Raw genomic sequence first — 24,950 nt, 5'->3', positions numbered from 1 at the left:
ACGAAGTGCCTTCCCCCAGGCAGTAGCAGTAATCGTGAACATCACACTTTGCAGGTTTGTCAATCGTGAGTGGAAGCTGTCCGAAAAAGTCTGTGTGAGCGTGTATGTGTGTGTGTATTTGGGGGGGGGGGGGAGGTCGCCTCCTCGCTCTGCCACGACTCGCTCCTGCCAAACGAGGTCCGCCGCTGGGAGGCAAAGTCACCCGCAAAATCGCTTCCAAAGTCGGAGCTGCGCGCGTGTTGCAGCGGCGGCGGCAGCGGCGGCGGCGGCGGCGGCGGCGGCGGCGGCGGCTTCGAGACGAGCTGCTCCTGCGGCGCGACGCGCGGGTCGTCTCGGGCAATCTCGGGGCAATCTCGGGGCAATCTCGGGGCATCTCGGGGCATCTCGGCCATCATTGGGCCATCTGGGCTCATCTCTCGGGGCAGCCTCGGGGCACCTCGGGTCATCTCGGGCCATCCCGGGCATCACAATCTCGGGTAATCTCGGCTCATCCCGGGCATCAATCTCGGTCATCTCGTGGCCCCCTCTCGCTCCTGCAGCGAGACGCGCACGCCGTCGAACGAGGAGGCGCGCCGCCGCTGCTGCCGCGCCTGGGAGCCGGGGGGGGGGGCGGGAGGGGGGGGCGGGGAGGGAGGTGTGAGGAGATGTGGGGAGGTGTGTGTGCGGGGGCGCGCCGCCGCCGCTGCCGCGCCGAGACGAGAGGAGTGGAGGCGGTGCGTACCTCCCCACATCTCCCCACATCTCCCCATACCTCCCCATACCTCCCCATACCTCCCCACACCTCCCGGGATCTCCCCGGACCTCCCAGACCTCCCCAGATCTCCCCAGATCTCCCCAGATCTCCCCAGATCTCGCGCCGAGACGAGCAGCGAGTCGGTGGCCGCGGCGTGCTGCTGCAGCGAGTGGGGCGAGCCCTAAGGGGGTAGCGGGGGCGGGGTAGCGGCGGGGGGTAGAGGGGTGAGGTAGCTTGGGGGAGAGGGGTGGGGTAGCGGCGGGGGAGAGGGGTGAGGGGTAGCGGCGGGGGAGAGGGGTGGGGCATAGCGGCGGGGGAGAGAGGGGTGAGGCGTAGAGGGCGGGGTAGAGACCAGCAGAGGTGAGGCGTTGTGCAGACGTCCCCGTGCGGCGGAGCGTCGAGGTGGTGGGGCAGAGGTGGCGTGGGGCAAGCCCCCCACCCCCTCCCCCCTCCCTCCACACCCCTCCGATCCATCACGCCAGAAGTGGCCTGCTACCACCAGGAGAGACACCAGCGCCAGGACCAGTGGCAAGGCGCCGGTGCGCGCGCGGCGTGGGCGAGGCGCGCACACACCTGCACGCCGCTCCCCCGGGGCGCCTCCCCCAAAGAGGAGTTGTGCTCGCTGCAGCGGTCTCGAATCGGCGGCAGCGCGCCGCCGCTCGCAGCCCGCCGCGAGAGGGGCGGCGGCGCGGCGTGGACCTGTTCACGGGAGGAGAGGTGTGAAGAGACGCCGTTCACAGCTCGGCGAGGGAGGCGGCGCGGCGTGGACCGACGAGCGACCGCCGCCGCCTTGAACGCGACGACAGCGTCCGTCGGCTTCGAGTCGCGGCCTCCACCTCGCCGGCAGCTCCGACAGGGACCGCTGAGCGGCGCCGGGAGGACTGTCCCGCTGACACGACGGCGCAACCGCGGAGGTGGCGCGGCTGAGGCGGCGGCGCGGCGACGGAGGCGCCAGCCGCTGCAGCAGGGACGTGCTCAGGGGAGCCGGGGAGCCGCCGGAGCGCCCAGCGAGGCCGGCGCTGCCGGGGCGAGGCCGCTCGAGGTCTGCAACGAGCGCTTGCGACGCCTTTGCGGAAGCGGCCGCCGCCGCCGAGGCGCGGCGAGCCGCCGCCCACGCGACCGCCGAGCAGTACGACGGCCCGCCGGCATCTTGGTCCGCCGATGCCCACGATGCTTCGGCGTCGGACGCGGACGACCGGACAGAAGCGGTGGCCGAGGCGATGCCATCGCCGTCGCCGGCGTGCGCCCTCTCCCACGCGGCTGCCTGCGCCGCCGCCTCTGCTGCGGCAGCAGCCTCGGCAGCAGCCTCGGCAGCAGCCTCGGCCGCCGCCGCCGCCGCCGCCGCCGCCGACCCGGGGCGGAGCTGGGCAAAGAGGGAGCCCGTACCGCGAGACGAGCGGGTCGTGGACGACGAGGACGACCAGACGCCAAATCGACGCCTCGTCGGCGACAAGACGTGCTCTTGCGACTCCGCACCACGAGCTGGAGGCTCCATCGACAGGGCGGGGAGGGCGAGGGGTGAGGCAGGCAACGACTCACTTCGAGGCTTGCACTTCGGCGGTGTTCATCCGCCTCATTTGACGGCGTCAACATTGCAAAAAATTAAAAAAATCACCGCGGCATGACAATCTAAAACTGTGGCCACACAGGACACCCACGCTTTCAAAATCACGGGTGTCGGCTCAGTATTTCAGAATTTTCACGGTCGCACCGCCCCGAGACTCCGACCCTGGGACCTGAGACGTCGAGAGACGGGCGAGAAAGTAATCTCAGACAGAGACACATCCCGGATAAGCCTGCACGCTCGCCATCGGCGCCACCGCCTCCCACGCATTCGCAGCCGGGACATACCGCTCCACCGAGTTTAGGCGGGCGTTGTTGTGGCCGCTGTGGGCGCCGCCCACAGCATACAGCGTGCCGTCGAGCACCGCCACGCCATGAATGTGTCGCGCTCTCGTCATCGGCACCACTTCTTCCCAGACGTTCGTCATGGGATCGTACCGCTCCACCGAGCCAAGGGCGCCATTGTTGATGCCACCCATGGCATAAAGCTTGCCGTCGAGCACCGCGACGTCCTCATGCCGCGTCTCTGCCATCGGCGCCACCTCCTCCCACGCGTTCGTTGCGGGATCGTACCGCTCGACTGAGCTGAGGGCGCCGTCGTCTTCGTCCGACGCCACCCGCAGCGTGCAGCCTGCCGTCGAGCACCGCCATCCCAAACTGTGCCCGCGCCGTCAGCATCGACGACACCGCCTCCCACGCGTTCGTAGCCAAGTCGTACCGCTCCACCAGGTTGGCAGTTACGAGGACAGCCTGATTCTCTAGTTGGCGCTCTCTGCCGCCGAGCGCCGCCGGTACAACGTGCAGCTCGTGAGCGTGCCCTTCTCGGCGGCGGAAGCACGGCATGAAAACCCGTGGACGCGGGAGATCGCACAGCGGAAGTTTGTCAACACGCACCTCGCGGGCGAATATCCCCACGCGCTGGTGCACGTGTCCGACGTTGACGAGCTGCTCGACCCCGCCGCGATGCGCAGCTTCGACGACAGCCAGATCGGCTGCATGGCGGCGCGCCTGCGCTTCTTCTACACGGCGAGAAGTGCGCCGTTAACCAGAGCTGGCACGCCTCCATACTCTTCCGCACGGACTCGGACTGGTTCCGCAACGCCCTGCGCTCTCACGGCGAGCTGCGCAAGCGCGGCGGCGCGCGGGGATGGCGAGCCGCTGCCCGCCGACGGAGGCCTTTCTCGGCTGGCACTTCTCGTACGCGCTGCCGACGCCGCTGCTGCTGCACAAGCTGCGCACCTTTTCGCACACGGGCATGGGCGGCGTGCGCTGGCTGCTCGCGCAGAGCGATCCCGCAGCGGAGGTTGAGCGGCGCGTGGCCGCGTGCAGCGACCTGCTCGGACGCAGCGGCGTGGTCTATGGGCCGGTGGCTCAAGCGTACGACGGCCGCCTCAAGGGATGGCCGAGGCACAGGCTGGCGCCCTAGAATAGGGTTCCTAAGAGCCTGCCGCGTTTCGAGTCAAGAACCGTTACCTCGAGGTGGACGGCGACTTCAGTCTGCTGACAGGAAGCGCCGCGTAAGAGAAAACGCACGGCCGTGGATACTGGCGAGAAAGGCCTTCAAATTGTTTTGTTGAACACTGATACCACTTTCCCCACGGTTTTCACATGCGCAGTTTTCTTTTTATCAATCCCCGAAGCTCCAGACGCCGCAGCCGCTCCACGCGCTCTCTTCTCGTGTTCTCACGTGCGCGCCCGCCCCCTTTCCGCCCTCCATGGCGCGTATGCGGCGCCGCCCACCAGTCGGACGCACCGCGTCGCTCTCCCCTCCGCACCCTGGCCGGTTGCGCCAGAAGCGCCGGCGCGCAGTTTGTGCCGCCCCCCTCGACCCGATCCGGTCCCGGAGGGTACACTCCCACCTTCCCGTACCCCCTCCGCCGCTACGGCAGCCCACCGTTTGTCCCGGAGACGGCCCCGCCCCCGCCCCCGCCACCCCTCTACCCCCCCGCGCGCAGATATGTCACGCATTAGCAAGTCGCGCAATGGTCCTCGGACCGACCAGCTCAAGGCCGAGAACTCGCGGCTCAAGACCGAGAACGCCCAGCTCAAGACCGAGAACTCGCGGCTCTCGGCGGAAAAAGATGGCATGGGAGTGGCATGTGAAAAAATTGGAGAAGAAGTAGGAAAAGCATTGTGCGGCGAGGCCGACCTGTTCGGCCTCGCCGCGGTTCGCCGCCGAGCAGGTCGCCGCCGCGCGGGCCGCCGAGCGGGCCGCCGCTGAGTCGAGGGCGGAGGAGAAGAGGAAGACATCTCTCGCGCACGCGAGAACGCTGCTCGAAGAGATGGAAAGGGATGTGGCCGCCGGAAATCTGCGGGAAGGTGAGTACAACCGTTACACTCGCCTCATCGCTTCCATCTACGGGGGACGCGAAGACGACGAGGAGGAGGACGACGAAGACGACGACTAGGATGAAGCAGACGTCGGGGGGCAGTGACGTCTCATGCGCCTTGCAGCGTGTGGTGGCGGAGCGCTTATTTGCGAGCCTTTGGGACGCGGGGCGGCGACTTCTTTCAAGAAGCGCCGCGAAAGAGAAAAACGCTGCGATGTTATCGTGATGTGTGTGTGTGTGTTATCGTGATAACTGGATACCCGGGTATCCTTTGGCCGCGTTGGGTCGGACATTTTTTTCTCGTTCTCTCACAGCTCACACAATACGATAAAGCAATTGCTTTACGCATTACGGCGCTCGCGGCTCGGGCTCGGCGGGCCACGGCCAGCGGCCACACCGCACACGGCCGACGGCCGCATAGCGTGTGCCGTGTGGCTAGTTCCATTTCACTCCTCACTGTGGCACAGCTTGCGCGTTACAAAATCTTGATTTTGCTCTTTGCGCCATCTTGTGTCCCTCTCGGCGCCTTCAGAGGCAGCTGCGACCCCGCCGAGTGGCACTCGCGGAGTGGACGGCTTACTACACAAGGACACCCTCGTAGGGGACACTCGGCGCATGTGCGTGGTAGTGCGACACCCGCCCGCGGCGTAGAGCTTGCCGTCGAGCACCGCCATGCCGGCATAGTTTCGTGGGAGTGACAGCTTGGGATGGCAACAGAACGAGTATCTTGCACTCCATGTGCAAGAACGCAGAGAGAAATGAAAGCCGTCCGGCTCACAAGTCCGGCTCACGCGCCCCGACTGACCGATCTACCGCACTGATCACTTCCGCCCCCTTGCTCCCAACCCATCTCACCTCGCCTCGGGCCGCGCCGCGCGATCTCGGTCGATCTCGCGCAATCTCGGGCGATCTCGGGGCCGCGCCGCGCTATCTCGGGCGATCTCGGAGCGTCGCTCGCGCGGCGGCACACCTTCCTGCTCAAAAAAGGAAGGGCCCGGTTGGAGCCACGGGGCTCACGCACTCGCTCGGTGCGCCGCCTCACTCTGCGCCACTTTTGAGGCGTTGGCGAAGGCCGGTGAGGCGGCGCCCGCGCGGCGCGTTCCTCGCCCTCCACGCCGACCCCTGCGCGCACCGCTCATCTTGGCCCTCCTGGGGTTACTCTCGCGCTCGTGCAGGGGAACCCGGCGGGACTCCCTTCCCCCCACCTCCGACGGGTTAGGTCGGTTCTGCGCCCCTTGGCGCCTGTGCATGTCCCGCGTGCCCGCCCGCCAAGGCTGGTGCCAAGGCCAAATCAACTGCCAAGGCTGGTGCCAGGGCCAAATCCACTGCCTGGCTGGTGCCAAGGCTCAAAGGCTCTCCTCTCTCTTTTCTTTTTGCCTTTTCTCTCGCGCTAGCTGCGAGTAAACGGAGAAATCCCCTGTGGAGAAATTCCATGCGTCACCCCCAAACCAGAGGTTGGATTTCGCTTTCAAGGGCGTGCGGTACTCTGAAGTCACCCTGCAAAAAGACTTTTCCTCGCCGCAAAAAGAACAAGCAGGATCTTTGGCCTTGCAAACGACACGGGACTGGCGCGCACTGGCATTAACACAGGTACACCGTAAAAAGAATTGATAGTGCCCAAGTCGAAGAGGACGGCCGCAAAACGGCCCGACGACCCTTTGCGACGCGCAGCACTTCATGAAATTCCATGGTCCGACTGGGGTTGCGGTGGTCTACCTCTCCGTCTTCATCGACATGTTCGGCGGACTGATGGCGGTCCCTGTCATGCCTTTCATCATCAAAGAGAACCTTGGCTGCCTCGGCGCCAAGGACACTTCCGATGCCTCTGCGCGGGATTTGTTTCCGCCGCCCTCGCCTGCCGCGTGCATCCCTTCCGCTGAGGAGGACGGCATCGAGACGCGCGACGTCGGGCCGGAGGAAGATAGCTGCGGGGACGATGCCCCCAGAGTATTGGCCGCCGCTTCTGCGCTGTACCAGTTTGCTTCCATCTTCTCGACACCGGCGATGACAAAGCTGAGCGACAAGTATGGACGGCGGCCCTTCTTTATGGTCGGCTTCCTAGGCTCCTGCCTCGGCTTTTTTGTCATCGGCTTCTCTGGCTCCAACACCGGCCTGCTCGCCGGCCGCTTCATCGGAGGGCTCTTCTCCGCCTCCCCGGTGCCTCGCGCCCCGACCATCGCTGAGCATCCCCGGACCTCCGGCCACCAGCTCACGTGAGCTATCGCCTCCCCCTCAGCCTCTCGCGCAAGCCTACATCTCCGACGCCTTCCCGCCTGACAAGTCGCCTCTCTACCGCGCGCGGCTCGGCTCCGTCTTCCAGGCGGCTCTTCCCACTAAGCCCTCTCTCCCGCGGCCTTCCTCAGCTGGCACCCCGTCCCTAGGCGGCTCTCATCTTTGGGCCCGGTTTTGGCGGCGGCCTCTCGCAGTTTGGCAACGCGTTCCCCTTCTACGTTGCGTCCGGCTTGGCCATGTGTGGCTTCCTGCTCGGTCTCTTCTACCTGGTCAGCCGCCGTCGCATTTGCACCCGTGCCCCTCCACGCCACCCGCCACCCTAGCGCCACCTGCACGCGCCTAGGACGAGCCTCCAAGAAGCGAAAAGAAGACCGACGACAAGGGCCCCGCCGACGGCGGGCGCGCCACCTCGGAGCTGGCGCAGGCCAAGGCGCCCATCATCCGCTGGCTCTTCGCGGCGGGCTTCCTCGTCAATTTCGGGTTCCGCGTCTTCATGATGATGTTTGGTCTGTGGCTCTTCGACAAGGCGCGCGCCCCAGACCCGACCATAGGAGCGGCTCAGCTCTGGAGGCAGGTCGATGCCACCCCCAGCGCATCCAACTCGCCCCGCGCTGCTCGCAGTTTGGATGGGGCGCGGGCGAGTTTGGATTTATCACCTCAGTCACCGGCTCAATTGGTACAGCCCGGAGCGTCACGCCGCTCGCGCCGCCCGCAAGATCACCCCCCCCCCTCCCCGTGCCTCCCCCGCTGCGCTCAGGCATCTTTGCCAACCTCGCGCTTTTCGCCAAGCTGGCACAAAAGTACGGCAAGCACCAGGTGGCAATCCTGGGCGCGACGATGGCGAGCGCGGGCTGGGCGATCTGCCTCCTCTCCCGCACATCGGGCCCATGCGATGGCAGGTTCCCCATTCCCATGCACACTCGTGGCAAGATCCTTTTTTCGGACCTATCAGCGGCACACCGCAGGTTCACGCTCGACGGCGGTATGGTCTTTATCATGGGCATGTCAATCGGACATGCGATCGGTGAGAGAGTTCTATCCGAGACGGAGCGGGAAGCGTCAGCTTGGACTAATGAGATTACGCCACCGCCCTCCCACGCCCTGCTACAGCGCTTCGCCCACTTGCGCCCAGGCTTCACCTTTTACAACACGGGCTTTACGACGCTGCTCTCACTTTACGCGGACAAGAACTCACAGGGAGCGGTGCAGGGAACGTCTTCCTCCATCCAGGCGATCGCCGGCTTCATGGGCCCAATCGTCGGAGCCTGGCTGTACACGCAGTGGAAGTGGGAGCTACTGCCCATCTTCCCCTCCTGCGGCGAGCTAGCTGTAGACGAGACGCGGGAGAGCCGAGACGAGATGAAAGATCGGATCTCTCCAAAGCCTTCTCCCCCTTCCCTCCCGAGACCCTCTACTCGTGCCGCTGACAGGCTTCCTGTGCGCCGCCCTCATCGTCTACCGCGTCCTCCTTCTCGACCGGCAGTTGCCGGGCGCCGCAGTCGACGAGCCGGCCGGGGCAGCCCTCGCTGAGCCCGAGGAGGACGAGAAGACCGTCTCGCAGAAGGGTCTCGCGCCACTGCCACTGACGGCGAGCGAGCGCGAGGAGCTCGAGGCGCTCCGAAAGAGGGTCAAGGAGCTGGAGCGGGTGCTGGGCGGCGTGGCGGACGACCTGATGCTCTCGCCCGAGCAGATTCAGGCGCTCGACCTGAGTCAGTGCCGCCACAGCCGCCGCGTCGCGCAGGACCCGAGGCTGACGTTGCACTGAGAGCCGCCGGCCCAGGCCATTGGCATTGCTGCACTGTACATCTGGACCCTTCAGCTTCGAGCTTGTCTGCCGAGAAAGAGTGGGGCGGGGAGGAGGCATGGGGTCCGCAGGGGCCGGCCTCAATATCGAGCGGCCAAGGACTTTCTTTTTTCAGGTGCGTTGGCGGTTGTTGAAAGTAATATATCCGCTTTACTTCCAACACCCGGACGTTCCCAGGGTGATGGAAGGTTCGACGCACCCCCGGACTGGGCAGAGAGGTCCCAGGAAACAAAAAGGCCTGGGCTGTCCACCCCGCCCCCACTTGCCCTGACTGCACAGGATAGCGTGCCCCGACGAACGGCGACACATAGCGGGGGACACTGCGCCGGGGGGTATGCCTAACTTTGGTGCTTTGTGTGGGTCGCGTTCCAATGGTAGCTGTGTGGCTGAAACCCTCGGGGACGCCACCACCCTCGCCCAGGTATCTACAACGCTGTCTTAAGGTCCGACCTGCGGGCTCTGCCTGCGCTCGGCACCGGGCACCGCCTCGGTATACAAAATGCGCCTGCGGGCGGACCCTCACAGATCACAGATCACAGATCACAGTACCGGATCCGGGAGGCGGCGGGCGGACTGGACGAGTACGATTACAGTACGGTTCGGTGCATGAGGGCTTTTCTGTCCGGGGGGTGGGGGCGGGGGGCGGGCTTTTGTCGGTTGGAGTCTGGAGACTCAGTGGTGCGCCGTGCGCCGCAAAGCACCTCATAGCACGCGTGCGGCGGTATCTCAGTCTGTCGAGTGTCCACTGTAAGGTAAGGTGAGGTAAGGTAAACTTCTCCACACACACGAGGTGGTGGGGCAAGGGGGGGCAACCCTCGCGTCTCCACGTCTAACGACAGGAGCCCCAACGGCATTCAAAGTGCAAGGCCCGGTGCGCGTGGGTGAGCGGTGTGTGTGTGTGTGTGTGTGTGAGTGTGTGTGTGTGTGTGTGTGTGTGTGTGTGTGTGTGTGTGTGTGTGTGTGTGTGTGTGTGTGTGTGTGTGTGTGTGTGTGTGTGTGTGTGTGTGTGTGTGTGTGTGTGTGTGTGTGTGTGTGTGTGTGTGTGTGTGTGTGTGTGTGTGTGTGTGTGTGTGTGTGTGTGTGTGTCACGTCACTGCATCCTCTGCCGGTTCCTCCGTCGCTTTTTCTTTGTTCGAATGTTTTTCAATATCCATCCTTCACGAAGCCACTCTGTCCATCATAGACAATACACTGACGTGTACGGCCGCAGCTCTTATTTTGCGTCACGCACCTATGTTTTCGAAACTGTGTGGCGCTGGCCACGACACACGTCGAGCCCAGCGGTCCTCAACGCTCAAGGCCCAACCGCGGCAGTTCCGAGAGACCCTGCACCCACCCCGCTCGACCGATCGCGATCAAGCCCGCGCCTCTTCCCACTCCCGGATCTGCCGGCGCACCATGTGGTTGGGGGCGAGAAAGGTGTGCACGAGCGCCTCGCCCGTCATCGGGCTCGTCGACTTGGTCGCGAGCCAGCGCTCGATCGCCGACCGCTCGTAAGAATGCCCGTCCGCCGCCATCACCGGGTCACTCATGAGCTCGGTCGTGATCGGGCAGATGAAGTCGGCCGGCGGCTCCTCCTCCCTCGGAGCCGGCGCCTCTGCAGCCGAGGACGACCCTTGCGCCTCCGCCGCCCGCCTCCCCTCCTCCAGCCTCGCGCTCTCCTCGAGCGCCGCCGCAAGCTCCGCCTCCTCCGCCGCCGCCACCGCCTCCTCCGCCGCCTCCTCTGCCGGCGCCTCGGGCTCTTGCGACGGCCCAGCGCCGCCCCCGCCGCCCTGCTTCTTCTTCTTGCCCCTCTTCTTGCCCTTCTTCTTCTCCTCGGCGCACTTCTCCGACTCCTCCTCCGCCAGCAGCGCCGCCGCAGCCTCCTCGGCCGCCCTCTCGGCCTCCACCCTCTCTGCCGCCGCCCTCTCGGCCACTGCCCTCTCCACCTTCGCCTCAATCTCCGCTCTCTTCGCCTCCCTCGCCGCCGCCTCAAAGGCGCGCTCGCACTCGGTGTGGCCCTTCTCCTTGGCCAGCTGCAGCGCCGTACGCCCGGCCGAGGTGCGCGCCGCTGCGTCTGCGCCCGCCCGCAGCAGGCAGAGCACGACGGCGGAGTGGCCCTGGTAGCACGCCATGTGCAGCGGCGTGAAGCCCCCGTCCTTGGCTTGGTTGACCGCCGCGCCGGCCCCGAGGAGCAGCCGCACTCCTTGGCTTGGTTGATCGCCGCGCTTGCGCCGAGGAGCAGCCGGGCGCACTCGAGCTGGCCCTTCTCGCACGCAATGTACAGCGGCGTGGCGCCGTCATCCTTAGCTTGGTCGGCGTCAGCGTTGGCGCCGAGGAGCAGCTGGGCGCACTCGAGTTGGCCGTTCTCGCACGCGATGAACAGCGGCGTGAAGCCCCCGTCCTTGGCTTGGTTGACCGCCGCGCTAGCCTCGAGGAGCAGCCGGGCGGTGTCGAGGTGGCCCTGCTGGCACGCGATGAACAGCGGCGTGAAGCCCCCGTCCTTGGCTTGGTTGACCGCCGCGCCGGCCCCGAGGAGCAGCCGCACGCACTCGAGCTGGCCCTCCTGGCACGCCATGTGCAGCGGCGTGGCGCCATTCTGCTTGGCTTGGTTGACCGCCGCGCCGGCCCCGAGAAGCAGCCGCACGCACTCGAGCTGGCCGTGCTCGCACGCGATGTACAGCGGCGTGCCGCCGCTGTTCTTGGCTTGGTTGACCGCCGCGCTTGCGCCGAGGAGCAGCCGGGCGCACTCGAGGCGGCCATTCTGGCACGCGATGAACAGTGGCGTCGCGCCGGTGTCCTTGGCTTGGTTGATCGCCGCGCTTGCGCCGAGGAGCAGCCGGGCGCACTCGAGCTGGCCCTTCTCGCACGCAATGTACAGCTTGGTCGGCGTCAGCGTTGGCGCCGAGGAGCAGCCGCACGCACTCGAGCTGGCCCTCCAGGCACGCGATGGCCAGCGCGGTGGAGCCACGGCCCGTCGTCGCCCCCACGCTCGCGCCGCTCTCGAGCAGCAGCCGCACGGCGTCGGCCTGCCCGTGCAGAGCGGCGATAGTAAGCAGCGTGTGCTTTTTCGCGGCCTCGAGGCGCGCGTCGAGCATGGCCGTGAGTGCCGGGCCGCGCGTCCACCCGGCGAGGAGGGCGCGCAGCGAGCCCAGGTCGCCCTGGCGAAGGTCGGCGGGCACGAGGCTGATGGCGCCGCTCATGGCGGCAGCGAAGAAGAATTTAAACAACAGAAGTGTCTGCGCTTCTTAGCTCCCTGTGTGGTGGCGGCGTGCCGTCCTCCCATCCCTCCCTTGGGCTGTCTGTTTTCTTTCTTTCTTTTTCTTAGCTCCCCGGGCGACGGCTAGCGCATCACACCCCTCTCCTTAAAATCCCTGTGTGGTGGCGGCGTGCCGTCCTCCCATCCCTCCCTTGGGTTGTCTGTTTTCTTTCTTTCTTTCTTTCTTAGTTCCCCGGCCCTGGATGTGCGGTTAATGACTGCACTCCAAGTGCTCCAAGAACTCACTCTCACAGCAGACAGGCTCGACACAGGTGCGAACTGGCGCGTGCTAGTACTATCACCGGCACACCACCGGAGCCGCCTAAGCGACTCCGTTGAGAACGGCAATGCACTTAGCACCGTGCACAATGCCGCTGTCCCCGCACGCTAGCTCGTTCACCGTCTGCCACGCCACGGCGGTGTGGAGAACGACAGACAAGCGCTGCATCTGCAGCCCGTGCCAGTTCTTGGTGGTCCATGTGACCTCATCGAGGTGCTGAGCGTGCGAAAGTTTGTTACTCAGCTGGTCCGCCGCCTGCCGAAGAATTTCGCGGACGCCGTCCCCGAAGCCGCCGAACGTCTCGAAGTCGAGCAAACGCAGGTCGCAATTCTTCTCCCGCGCGAACCGGTAGTCGCCCTTCTCGTAGCGGGCCGTCACAGGTGCCCCCGCCTCCGCCTCCCCCTCACTCTCCCCCTCTTCTTTTTCGGCGGCCGCGGCTTCGGCTTTTGAATCTTCAGCTTCCCTCCCCCCTTCCCCCCCCCTTCGGGCCGGGGCCATGCAGCATGCCCCCTAACACTAAGTCGAGCAGCGCCCTCTCGGTGTTGCCGAAGGCGACAAAAGCCCCCTTCCAGCCGAGCCGATCGCCACCCTTGCGAAGAAGAATTTCCGGTGCGTGGAGTGCCTTCCCATTCTTCCTTTCTCTGTTTTCTTTCTTTTTCTTACGGCTCCCGTGGTGTACCTGTGTTAGTGCCAATGCGCGCCAGTCCCGTGCCGCCCAGTGTCGTGCAAAGAAGAATTTTACTTCTCTTCTTCCAAGACTGGGTGAGTGTTGTGCGGCGGCCCACAAAGGAGGCGAGGGAGAGGGGGGGGGGGGGGGGCAGAGCGGGCTCGCGGGCGTGTGGGTGTGTAGGGCGGGGCGTGTGGGCGCTGGAAGCAACACGGAGCTCCGTTGGAGACGTTTTCAAGATTAGCGTGTCAGAGTGAAATGGCACTAGCCCCTCCCCTTGTCAACCCTTGTTTCCTTTCTTCAGATCACAGATAGATCTGTGTTAGGCATAGGGTATAGGCTATAGCAATAGGGAGTGTGTGGATCTCGAAATGGTTGCAACTGAAAAAACTCCAAGCCCTGGGAGCCCTCCCCCTACTGTTTCTGCTATAGGAGCGAGACAAGAGCATGCCATCCATCGCCCGCGCGGGCTGAGCTCCGGCACATCATGACCGTGCCGCCCGTGGTCGAGTTGGCCTCAACGCGACAGGCACATGGACATGGCGTCCCCCATGCTGAAGCGGATCGGCTGTATATCCTCGGGCACGGGCCGCGTCCACATCGACTCCTCCTTGTGCTCACGCAGGACGTCCACCATGGCGGCGACGGCGGCCTTGGCGGTTCGATCGGGCGGCGACATGGCCGCCTGGATGCGCTTGAGATTGGGCTCCATCTGCGGCCGCTCGGCGGCCGCCTTGAGGATGAGATCTGCAAGCACGTCGGCCGAGTGGCGCGAAGCCAGGCGATACACCGGCGCCGACGCCCGCACGCGCGAAATCGAATTGATCGAACGCAAACGGGCACGCGATGATCGGGATGCCCGCGAGGAGGACCGCGGCAAACGTGCCCGCGCCCGCATGGCAGACGGCGCTCGCGCACCGCGGGAGCAGCATCCGGTGGTCGACGCTCGAAATCTCGAAGACGCTCGACTTGGCGAAGCTGAGCAGCTCTGCGGTGCCATCAGACGCCGGGTCGAGCTGATGCGTGCCAAGCTCCGCCCAGCCGGCCGCGAGCACGCAGCGCCCGCCCGCCTGCTTCACGGCCTGCGCGCACACGCGGGCAAAACGTGAGCCGGTGCGCAGCACACGTGAGAAAAAGGGAAAGATGTGGGGGGGGGGCTCGAGCCGACGACAAATGCCTGCAGCACGACCGTCGTCACGTGGCGCGCGGCGAGGCGCATCGAGCCAAAGCCAATGTAAACGGGAGGTGGCCCTGCTGCGAGGAAAGCCTCGAGGTCGGCGGGTAGCGCCTCGCGCTTCGATCGGGCGTGGTCGTCGAGCATCAAGACGCCCTGTGCGCGCACGTCGCGTAGCTCGTTCGTTTTTGGCGGGTATGGCGTCGGCGTGAGCTCCTCAAGATAGCCCAGAATCGTCGGCGCGCGGTGCATGCGCGCATAGTACTCGCTGACGTACGACAGCGTGTCAAGGCCCGCGAGCGTGCGACTCTCGTTGACATTCTTCTTGAGGAATGCGCCCCACACTAGTCGCTGGAATGCGCCCCATATGGCCTTGCGATACCACCACATCAGGTTCGAGCCGAGGAAGCCCTCCGCCCTTCCTTGCATCGGCAGGTTGCCGTAGTTCGTCCGGAAGATGGGCTGGAGATCGACGAGCATCAAGACGAGGTTACGAGCTTCAAGGTGCGGCTGAATACTCCGGTGGCCGAGTATGGTTGCGATCGCGAGGTCGAAGGGCTTTCCTTCCGAGGCCGCGGCGTCCAGAATCGCCATGAGGGCCCGTGAATGCGGAAGGCTGACGCGACCGAGGACGGTCGTCAGCATGGCCATTTGCTGCTTCTGCATCTCGGCGGCAGTGATCTTCCCCGCCTCGAATGCGGCCAGAGATGTCGAAGCGATCTTGAACATCTCTGGATCATCTGCGATGGACTCGCCGACGGACGCAAACGAGACCTTGGAACGTGCGCAGAGGTCCTCGTGCTCATGCGTCGAACAGACCAAAGCGTCGTGCCCGGCTGCCTCAGCCGCCCGCGCCAGCGCGATGAAGGGCTCGACGTCACCTCGGGTGCCGACGCAAAAGATGAGGACCCGCATGGTGCGTTGTGCCAGAGGACGCGGGAGGCACACGGATCGATCTCGCGCGCCTGCGAATGGACGCGGGGTGAGTCAGCGGACGCGGGGTGCGCCTGGGCCGAGGCCGAGTGGAAGCGAGCGCCTGGATGGCGTCTGACCGAGATAGCCAGCCGACTCGCGTACTCTGAGATAGCCACACTGTGAAAACGATTCGGCAACAGGACAGGCGCCGAGCTTCGCATGAAACAACAAGTGAAACAACCTTTCCCTTCACAGCAACGTAATGCAAATTCTTTTCGTGAGTGTGCCAGTCCGCGCCCTTGTCGTGCCAGGCCGGGTTTGGCGGCCCCCGCGGCGGAGATGGGACGCGCTCCGCTGGCGAGGAGCACGGCGGCGGGGCGGCGGAAATGATTTTTTATTCGCGCTCGCTCGGTGCGCCGCCTCACTCTGCGCCACTTTTGAGGCGTTGGCGAGGGCCGGTGAGAACCGCCGCCTTTTTTTTTTCGGCCGGCCCTCCTTGACGGCCTTCGACGGCCGCCTCGCCTCGGCCTTCTTCTTACAAGCTCGTGCGATGCCCCCTTCGCTCTTCCGGCGAAAAAAGAAGGCGGAGGCGGTCGAGGCTGGCCCGGCCGCCGACGCGCCGGCCGGGTCCAGCCTCGCGGCCTACGCCGATGTGTACAGCCTCGAGCGCGTGTCTGCGCGAGACGGGCCGCCGTCGGGCTCTGGCGGCCCGTCGCTGCGCGACCGCGCGAGGCAGCGCCTGGTGTCAGAGGTGTTCGGGACGCTGCGCGCGATGCCCTGCGGGGCGGTCCTGCTGGTCGACGGCGTCACCATGCCCGTCATCTCGTCGCTCTTCCGCGTGTCGGAGCTGATGGAGGCGGGCGTGCACCTGGTGGAGCACATCACGATGCGAGGGCCGGACGGAAACTACCTGCGCCGGCAGCAGCTGACCTCGCTGCCCGCGCTCTACTTCCTCACCCCGTCGGTCGAGTCGCTCGGCCGCCTCATCGACGACTTTCGCAACCCAAAGGCTCCCGCGTACGCCAGCGCGCACCTCTTCTTCTCGTCGCGCGTGTCGGACGCGCTGGTCGCCAAGCTCAAGGCCTCGCCAGCGATGCCACGGGTCCGTTCCTTCAAGGAGGTGCACCTCGAGTTCTCGCTCCGCGAGGCCGACCTCTTTGCTGTCTCCCCCTCGCCGGGCGCGCTTCTCGCCATATCTCCCCGCCGCATCTCCCCATATCTCCCCCTCGCCGGGCGCGCTTCTCGCCGCAGCTGCTCCTCCCTCCCTCTCGCCGCAGCTGCTCCTCCCCTCCTCCTCCTCCTCCTCCTCCTCCCTGCCGCCTCTATCTCCTCCTCCCAATCGCCGCCTCTCCCCCCCGAAGGCGCCCCGTCTGCCCTCGCGACACTCTTCCGCATCGACACAGACAAGCCGGCCAAGCGCGCGAGGCTGCACGAGGTGCTCTCCTCGACTCACTCTCTCCCCACACCGCAGCTCACTCTCCCCACCTCACACTCTCCTCACCTCACTCTCTCTCTCTCCACGGTGCCCGGATCGGGACCACACGTCGCCTCATCTGTCGACTCACACCGAAGCCACACATCATTCATTCATCCATTCATCCATCCACAAGTGCGCCGGCATCAGCGTCCGTTCCCCACCAGACACGCACACGACACGCGCACGACACGTCCACGACACGCACACGACACGTCCCACGACACGTCCACGACACACGCACACGACACGTCCCACGACATGCACACGACACGCCCACGACGCGCCCACGACACGCCCACGACACGCCCACGACACGCCCACGACACGTCCACGACACACGCACACGACACGCCCACGACGCGTCCCCGACACGCCCGCGCAGGTGCACAAGATCGGCACCTCGCTTGCCACCCTCTTCACCACCCTCGGCGCCGCACCGATCGTGCGCGCCGCTACCTCCGCCGTCGCCGCCGCCATCGCCTGCGCCACGCAGGAGCCGCCTCGAGATCGCGCGAGATCACGCGAGATCACGCGAGATCACGCGAGATCGCCCGAGATCACGCGAGATCGCCTCAGCGAGAGTTGCACCTGCAGGAGAAGCTCGACGCGCTCGATCGGGCGGGCGCCCTCCCGGCGGTTGAGGAGGCGGCGAGCGGCGCGCCGCCGCCCCTGCTGCTCGTGCTCGACCGCGCCTTCGACCCGCTCTCGCCGCTGCTGCACGAGTTCACCTACCAGGCGATGGTGCACGACTTGCTCCCCGTCGCTGAGGGCGACCGCTACCGCTACACGTACGTCGGCAACAGCGGGCAGAGCCTCTCGAAGGAGGTGGAGGCCCGAGATGGCCCGAGATCACCCGAGATCACCCGAGATGGCCCGAGATCACCCGAGATCGCCCGAGGTGGCCCGAGATCACCCGAGATCACCCGAGATGGCCCGAGGTGGCCCGAGATGGCCCGAGGTGGCCCGAGATCACCCGAGATCACCACGAGATCACCCGAGATGGCCCGAGATCACCCGAGATCACCCGAGGTCACCCGAGGTGGCCCGAGAGGAGCCGAGAGAGTACCAGGCGGCGAGAAGGGCCGCCGAGGTGGCGCGACCAACGCGTGGGTGTCGGAAGCTTCTCGGAAGCTTCTCGGAACTCTCCCTGCAGGTCCTTCTCAACGAGGCGGACCCGCTCTGGCTGCGCTACCGGCACATGCACATCGCAGACCTCACGGTCGAGCTCGACGCGGACTACAAGGCCTTTCTACGAGACAACGAGGCGTCGGCCGGCCTCGCGAGCGGCAACGCCGACCTGTCGGAGATGGCCGCCGGGCTGCGCGCGATGCCGAAGTTCCAAGAGGCGATGGGGCGCTGGTCGCTGCACATCTCCCTCGTCTCCGAGCTCGTCTCGCGCTACGAGGCCTTCGGGCTCGAGGCGGGAGCTTGATCTCTCCTCCCCGTCGTCTTCTGTGTCCTCTCCTCTCCTCTCTCCCTTTCCCCTCCTCCTCCCCCTCCCCTCTCCTCCTCTTCTTTCCCCCCCCTCTCCCTCCCTCCCGACTCCCCTCTCCCCTCCTCCGTTCCACAGGCGGCGGCGCTGCTCGAGCAGGCGATGGCGTGCGGCAGCAGCCCGGACGGCAAGCCGTGCACCTCCCCGCTCGCCGACCTGCGCTCCCTCCTCGCCGACGACGCGACGGCGCGCTCGCCGATCGACGCGCTGAGGCTGCTGATGGTGTACGTGGTGACGCAGGAGCGGGGACCACGCGGCCGTGGGGGGCGCGAGGCTGTGAACGGCGTCTCTTCACACCCCCTCGCTGTGAGCAGGAGGGGATCAAGCCCGAGGTGCGGCGCGAGCTCTTCGAGCTGGCGGGCATCCAGCCAGAGGACCAGGAGCACACCCCCGCCCCCCCACCACCCGCTCTGCACGTGCAGCCTGGCCAGAGCCCCCTCCCCCACCCCACCCCACCCCACCCCACCCACCCACACCACCTCCCCCCCCCCTCCCCCCGCCCCCGCCCCGCCCGCCAGGTTGCCATCCTCAACCTCTTCCACCTCAACGTCAACCTGACGCACGGACTCAAGCCGCCAAAGCCGCCGCAGAGAAAGCAGCCGGAGCCGGCTGTTGAGCCCGCCGCGTCCGCCGCACCCGTGCGCGAGTCGGGGTACGACGTCTCGCGCTTCACGCCGCCGCTACGCAGCCTGGCGCAGCGCGCTCTCTCCGGCGAGCTTTCGTCGGACGACTTCCCGTGCCACACCCCTAGAAGCGGAACCTCTCCCCCTCTCCCCCCCCTGTCTCGTGCCTAGACGGCGAGAGATGGCGAGGTACTGGCCCGTGCCTCCCCCGAGCAGCGCTCGAGAGGATGCGTCTCCCGTCGTCTCCGGCCGTACTCCGCTGCACTCCCTGTCCCCCTAGCCCTCGCCCTCACGCGGTGCTCTGAACACGCGGCTGGGCCAGCCGACTTCCCGCCCCCAGACGCTGGCCGCTTCACGCAAAGACACAGCCCCGGGGCCCAAGACCGCACACGCACACAGACAGTCGACAAGGGAGAGAGACAGCGACGGCAGTCAGAAGCCAGCGCTGGGCCCCAGAAAGGCGAATGCGAGGACAGCCTCTAGTGCGAGCTCTAGACTAGTGAGCTCGTACGCACGCCGGCAGAGCGCGACTATAGCCGGGCTATAGTCTTCACACCCACCACTCACACCGCCAGGTACATGAGGCCACATCTCGCCGCCAGCGCCGCGGCGACGCCGACCCACGAGGCGGCCGGGCTGCCCAGCTGGGCGACGGACGCGGCGGCCGAGCCCGCCGGCGCGGCGGGCGGAGCGGGGGGCGGCACCGCCCCTCTCGCTCGCGGAGCGGCCCGCGTGCCAAGTCCGCCCTCTCAGGCGACGTGGCGGTTGCGCGTAGGAGGGCGGCGTCTGGTCGTCTTTGTGGCGGGCGGCGTGACGTACGCGGAGGCACGGGAGCTGCACGAGCTTGGGCGCGAGATGGGGTGCGACGTGATGCTCGGCGCGACCGCGCTGCTCACGCCGCAGCGGTGCGACCGCGCCGCCTCGCGTCGGGCACACGCCACGTCAGGGCGGCGGACTTGACCGCGGCGCGACTGCACCTGTAGGTATGTCATGGAGCTCAAGGAGCTCAAGGCGCTCGAGTCGCGCGTCGAGCAGCGCGCCTGAGGGAGGGAGGCGCGGCTCCGGCTCCGGCGCACGCTGCGTGAGTCGGCACTACAGCGCGCCGGAGCGTTGTGGAATTAGCCCGGTCGAACACCCCCCGAACCAATAAACTCCCCCATTCAGCTGAGAGGTTTTGGAGTTCGCTCCCGCGCAATCGAGTCATCAAGCATGGTGGTTGGTGCCCAACGCGCAACGGCGGCCAAAAAACAAAAAATCGCCGGTAGCATCTCCCAATCCGGACTCAAGTGTGTCCCAAGTGCAAGTCGCTGGGCCCTCTGCGGCTCTGGCCTCGCCCTCCACTAGGGCGTAGGGGGTCCACAGCGCCCCAAAATCCACCCGTGTGGGCTGAGGGCCAAAAGCAAAACGCGCAACGCGGCCACTCTCGCATCTCAGAGCCGTGTTCTATCTCAGCAACCCCGCTCGATGGTGCTAGAGCAGCGTGTCTTCAAGCTTAAATCCCACTCTATGCAGGGAAATCGAAACTGTCCGAACCCTGCACCAGGCGAGGCGCGCTGGCTCGCCGCGCGCGCTCCCGGGCGGTTCGGCCAAGAATGCTTCACCTCATCACGCCTGTGGCTGTGCAGAGTGCCCTCTGACTCTGTGCAACAATACGTCGAGGTCTGCGCCGCCCGCGGCGCGAGCAAGCAGGAACATCTCCCCTCCCCCCCTAACCCACATGCCATACTCACAAACAGCCGAACCCCCCTACCAACATAGTACCGAACCCTTGCCTCACCTCTCACCACTCACCCCTCACCTCACCCTTCACCATCCCCCTCTCTCCTCACCCCCTCCCCCCTACCCCCTCACCCCTCACCCCTCACTCCCTCACCCCCCATCCCTCTCATCCTCACCCCGTCACCCCTCAATCCTCACCCCTCACTCCTCACCCCTCAGCGTCACCCCTCACCCCTCACCCCCGACCCCTCACCCCTCACCCCTCACCCCTCACCCCTCACTCCTCACCCCTCACCATTCACCCCTCACCCCCCACCCCTCACCCCCTCACCCCTCACCCCTCACTCCTCACCCCTCACCCCTCACTCCTCACCCCTCACCCCTCACTCCTCACCCCTCACCCCTCATTCCCTCACCCCTCACCTCTCACCCCTCACCCCTCACCCCCCCACCCCTCACCCCCCACCCCTCACCCCTCACCCCTCACCCCTCACCCCTCACCCCTCACCCCTCACCCGCAGGACCCCATCATCATCATGTACTGCGAGATAGCTAGCCCATAAAATCTTGTCAAAACAAAACACTCCTCTGGAGAAAACGAATCCAGGCATAGTGTGTGTGTAGCACCGCCGCCAACGACTCCCTGCGACGCCACACTGACAGCTAGACGGAACTCACCAGTCCGATAAGGATCAACTGGAAAGCTGAACCCTGGGCTTAGACAGAACGGGCGTGGCAGGCTCCAGGGGAGGCCACGCTCTACCCGGGGCGCTAAGGAGGGAAATCGAAACTGTTGGGCGTCCATCGACAAACAACCCACGATGACACATCGCCAATCCCCCCTCCCTGAGGACCGACCCTTGGCACGTAGAGCACGGGTCATCTCGGAGAGAGAAAGGGGAGGGATGAGGGGGGGGATAAGGGAGCCCCACGCCCGAGGGAGTACCCTAGAAGTGAGAGAGATCAGGGGAAGCCATTATGGGGGACGGACACCAAGGCACTAACTTCATCACTCATTCGCCCCGCACACCTAGCCTACACTAGTACGCGTTACACGGAGCGCCAAGGGGGAGAGAATGGAGGGGGGAGACTATGCGTGCCCGTTCTTTTAGCTAAAGCAATTTTTTTTTATAATCGCCGGAGGGAGGGAGATACTAACATGTGTGTGTGTATCCGCACTCAGGGGAATGGGAGGGGCGAGAGAGATTTTTAGCAATACCAAACAACTCTAACACTCTTTCTTCTTGATGTACCCGTGTTAGTGCCAGTGCGCGCCAGTCCCGTGCCTAGTTTCGTGCGAGGGAGTTTGATCGTAAAATTCTTCTCGAGCTGTGAGAGAGGCTTGTATCTTAAGAATTCTTCTCGAGCGTGACAGTCATCGATCGCCGCCGGAGCCCAAGCGTGTGAGGGAGCCGCTGTTGAGCAGAGCCGCTGTTGAGCAGAGCCGCTGTTGAGCACATTGCTGCCGCCACCTCTGTGGAGGCCGACGACCAAGGAGTAGTACGTGATGCCGAAGAGCGGCGCTACCGCAACCTCCGTTCTCGCTCGAGCTCTTGCTTGGGGCAAGCCTCGGGGAGCGAGAGCGGCTGATCTCTCCGCCGCGGCCGCAGAGGAAGAGGATGGTCGCCAGGACGACACAGCAGGTCATCCAGCTGCCTTCGCCACCCGCCATGCGCCAGCACCGCCTCTACCACTGCCTCGTTCCACGCGCTCCGTGTTGCCGCCCCTGCCGCTGCTGTTGGTAGGGCTCTCTCTCGCGCGCCCTGGCGCCATCCGATGCCTACTCACGGTCGCGCTCTCCCCGGTGCAGACGCGCAAGTGGGTTGCACCGCCGAGAACAACGAGACGGAGCTGCGCAAGCTCAGGGAGATGAACCAGTCGCTCAAGGACGAGATCCAGTCTCTCAAGGACGAGATCCAGTCGCTCAAGCAGGACGAGATCCAGTCGCTCCAGGACGAGAACCAGTCGCTCAAGGACGACCTCGATGCGGGGGCGGCTTCGATCGCGCCGGTGATCACGGCGCCGACGGCGGGGGCGGCCTCGTTTGCGGCGGCGACGGTGGCCGTGCGCGTGCCCCCGCCGCCCCCACCGCCCCCGCCACTGTCGCTGCCGTACCCGCCCCTCACGGGCAGCGGTGGGACCGACATCGACGTCGAGCCACGCGCGGAGACCCAGGCCGCGGCCGCAGAGGAAGAGGATGGTCCCCAGGACGACACAGCAGGTCACCCCAGCTGCCTTCGCCACCCGCCACCCACCAGCACCGCCTCTACCACCGCCCCGTTCCACGCGCTCCGTGTTGCCGCCCCTGCCGCTGCTGTTGGTAGGGCTCTCTCTCGCGCGCCCTGGCGCCATCCGATGCCTACTCACGGTCGCGCTCTCCCCGGTGCAGGAGATGCGCAAGTGGGCTGCACCGCCTCCAAGAACAACGAGACGGAGCTGCGCAAGCTCAGGGACGAGATCCAGTCGCTCAAGGACGAGAACCAGTCGCTCAAGCAGGGCGAGAACCAGTCGCCCAAAAACGAGACCCAGTCGCTCAAGGACGAGAACCAGTCACTCACGGACCAGCTCCACAACGTCGGCACGCCGAGCGCGACCGCCCCTTCGCGCGACGGCAAGGCCGACGCATTCCCCGCACCGCCGCCTTCGCCACCGCCACCGCCCCCACCCACACACCGCCGCCGCGTCCGCCGCCGCCTCCCTCTCCTCCGCCGCCGCGTCCGCGTCTGCCTCCCTCTTTTCCCGCCGCCGCGCCACCCTCCCCACCGCCTTACCCCCTCCCTCTCTCCTCCTATCAGGTCGACGCACAGCCCGCCTCGGAGTGGGGCGTCGCCGGCTGGGTGGACTCCCTCGCCCTCAACGAGGTGGTGGCCGAGGCGCTTAAGGAGCCGGCCGGCACCGACCCGTTTAAGTACGTGCTCAGCCTCTCGCTCGCCGACCTCGAGAGCAAGCTCGAGGCGGTGAAGCTGACTGGACTCGCTGCGCCCCTCTGGTCCGCCATTGAGAAGCTGCGCGGTCAAAGCGCCGCGACCGGGGCGGCGCTGAACGCCAAGTTCGCCGCGGAGGGCGACGCGTTCAAGGGTGAGATGGGCTTCGGCGGCCTTGAGCAGTTCTACGGAGGCGTGCTGCACGACAGTAGTTGTTTCACCCTACCCGCGCTCTCTCACCGGCCGATCCCCGGCCCTTGACCTGTGAGCAGGCCTCGAGAAGCTCATCGGGCCGCCGCTCATGGTGGACAGCTCGCTCTTCAAGGCCATGGAGACGGAGCACTGCGCAGAGAAGGACGCGGACGTGCCGTTCGCCACTTCCAACGGCATCGAGGGCGCGACCTCCAAGCTCGAGTGGGAGTTTGTCGTCGCGCCGGTCGAGGACCAGGATGGCCGCTACGCGGAGCGTGGCGGCGACTTCCGCACGGCTCACCGCGAGTGGTGCCGCAAGCCGGAGCCGCTCTTGGTCTACGAGAAGAAGATGGCGGACGAGATGAACCCGAAGCTCGAGAAGGCGGGGCAGGCGCCGCTCACGTTGGAGGAGCTCATCGCTGGCCGGCTGTACACGGGACCGATGTACGAGAAGTACAACGGCGTCCTCCGCTTCTCCTCAGCGCGCGGTGCCGACGGCGCGGTGCTGCTGGTGTACGCCTCGATGGAGCAGGTGCCCTTTCTGCAGAAGAAGTGCGGCTGGCTTCACCTCGGTGAGTGGGCTGCGACGGCGGCGGGCAAAGGCGAGCCCTCGGGCGCAGTGCGCTGGACGTGGCACAACCAGTACTCGACCACCATCCACGCGATCAACTCGATCATTGTCAAGCTGTCAAAGCTGACCAGGATCACGCCACTCTTCCGCGGCTGGACGGGCGCCACGCTCCCGGAAGGCTTCTTCACGCCGGACGCACTCGGCTTCCGCGGCGGCGTCGAGTACGGCTTCTCGTCGACCACCACCGACCGCGCGCAGGCGGTGCACTACGCGGAGGGCAAGGCGTCGACGGTGCTCCAGCTCGTGATGGGCATGATCGACCGCGGCGCCGACATCACGTGGCTCTCGCAGTACCCACACGAGAAGGAGACGCTGCTGCCGCCGCTCATGGGCCTGCAGGTGCTTTCGACGGGCGTGGAGGGCAGCACGCTCGTCGTCCAGTGCAGCTTCTCCATCAACATGGCCTCGCTCACGCTCGAGCAGGTGGCGGGCAAGCGCAAGAAGCTGCTCACCGACATGGGCGCGCAGATGGCGGCGGAGGTGCGCCGGGGGGTGGCGGAGGAGGAGGCGGAGGAGGCGTCGCAACTAGTGCGCATCCGGCTCGGCCTCGATCGATGCGCGGATGCGGGGGGCGCGGCGGACAAGCGGCTCGAGGCGCCGCTCGGCGACGAGGCTGAGGCGTACAACTCTGACGTGCACTTCCAAGCGGCGGTGGGCGACGCGCTCAAGGTGAAGCGCTTGGTGATGCTCGCGGCGACGATGCAGCACAGCGGCGGCGGGCTTGCCGCGGCGATGGATGCGGTATTGCCGCTGCAGGCCAGTGGTGTCGATTTGACGGGGTACGACCTTGGCGACGATGGTGTGATGGTGGGAACAGTGGTCGCGTGGATGGAATCGGAGCCGTCGGCGCTGACGTCGCTGACGCTTGACTGGGACAAGGCGTGCGGTCGCGTGCGGGAGGCGCTGCTCGGCGTGGTGCGGACGACGCGCACGCTCATCGTGCTGAGCATGGGCGA

General features: G+C 66.0%; 5 protein-coding genes across 5 annotated transcripts; 2 read left to right on the top strand and 3 right to left on the bottom strand.

Moving 5' to 3' along the window:
- Positions 1–138: 138 nt before the first annotated feature.
- On the bottom strand, positions 139–2,228 carry EMIHUDRAFT_463772 (hypothetical protein; the record flags this gene model as incomplete). Its single annotated transcript, XM_005774140.1, has 5 exons — positions 139–308; positions 546–590; positions 762–914; positions 1,307–1,432; positions 1,641–2,228. Coding segments are annotated over 5 exons (1,080 nt in total), but the record flags the coding sequence as incomplete, so codon positions are not given.
- Positions 2,229–6,303: 4,075 nt separating this feature from the next.
- EMIHUDRAFT_207838 (hypothetical protein) lies at positions 6,304–8,623 on the top strand (the record flags this gene model as incomplete). The annotated part of the gene is made up of 9 exons (XM_005774139.1): positions 6,304–6,783; positions 6,863–6,937; positions 7,008–7,127; positions 7,202–7,432; positions 7,480–7,534; positions 7,616–7,757; positions 7,824–7,882; positions 7,991–8,187; positions 8,342–8,623. The coding sequence occupies 9 exons, from the start codon at positions 6,304–6,306 to the stop codon at positions 8,621–8,623; spliced, it is 1,641 nt and encodes a 546-aa protein (XP_005774196.1).
- Positions 8,624–10,017: 1,394 nt separating this feature from the next.
- Positions 10,018–10,236, bottom strand: EMIHUDRAFT_65238 (hypothetical protein; the record flags this gene model as incomplete). Its single annotated transcript, XM_005774138.1, has 1 exon — positions 10,018–10,236. A coding segment is annotated over one exon (219 nt), but the record flags the coding sequence as incomplete, so codon positions are not given.
- A 2,976-nt stretch (positions 10,237–13,212) lies between these two features.
- EMIHUDRAFT_558036 (glycosyltransferase, family 28) lies at positions 13,213–15,044 on the bottom strand. The gene has a single exon (XM_005774167.1). The coding sequence runs from the start codon at positions 14,934–14,936 to the stop codon at positions 13,923–13,925; it is 1,014 nt and encodes a 337-aa protein (XP_005774224.1). The 5' UTR covers positions 14,937–15,044; the 3' UTR covers positions 13,213–13,922.
- A 386-nt stretch (positions 15,045–15,430) lies between these two features.
- Sec1-1 (Sec1, SM superfamily protein) lies at positions 15,431–19,796 on the top strand. The gene is made up of 11 exons (XM_005774168.1): positions 15,431–16,114; positions 16,298–16,371; positions 16,796–16,906; positions 17,008–17,238; positions 17,567–17,833; positions 17,984–18,145; positions 18,220–18,285; positions 18,424–18,641; positions 19,104–19,228; positions 19,304–19,433; positions 19,512–19,796. Exons 1-11 carry the CDS (start codon positions 15,487–15,489, stop codon positions 19,570–19,572), a joined length of 2,073 nt encoding a protein of 690 aa, XP_005774225.1. The 5' UTR covers positions 15,431–15,486; the 3' UTR covers positions 19,573–19,796.
- The last annotated feature ends 5,154 nt before the right edge of the window (positions 19,797–24,950 follow it).

Source organism: Emiliania huxleyi, assembly GCF_000372725.1.
Source record: "Emiliania huxleyi CCMP1516 unplaced genomic scaffold EMIHUscaffold_32, whole genome shotgun sequence".
Classification (NCBI taxonomy): Eukaryota; Haptophyta; order Isochrysidales; family Noelaerhabdaceae; genus Emiliania; species Emiliania huxleyi.
The sequence above is the reverse complement of the archived record's forward strand: the minus strand, read 5'-3'. Positions and strand labels throughout refer to the sequence as shown.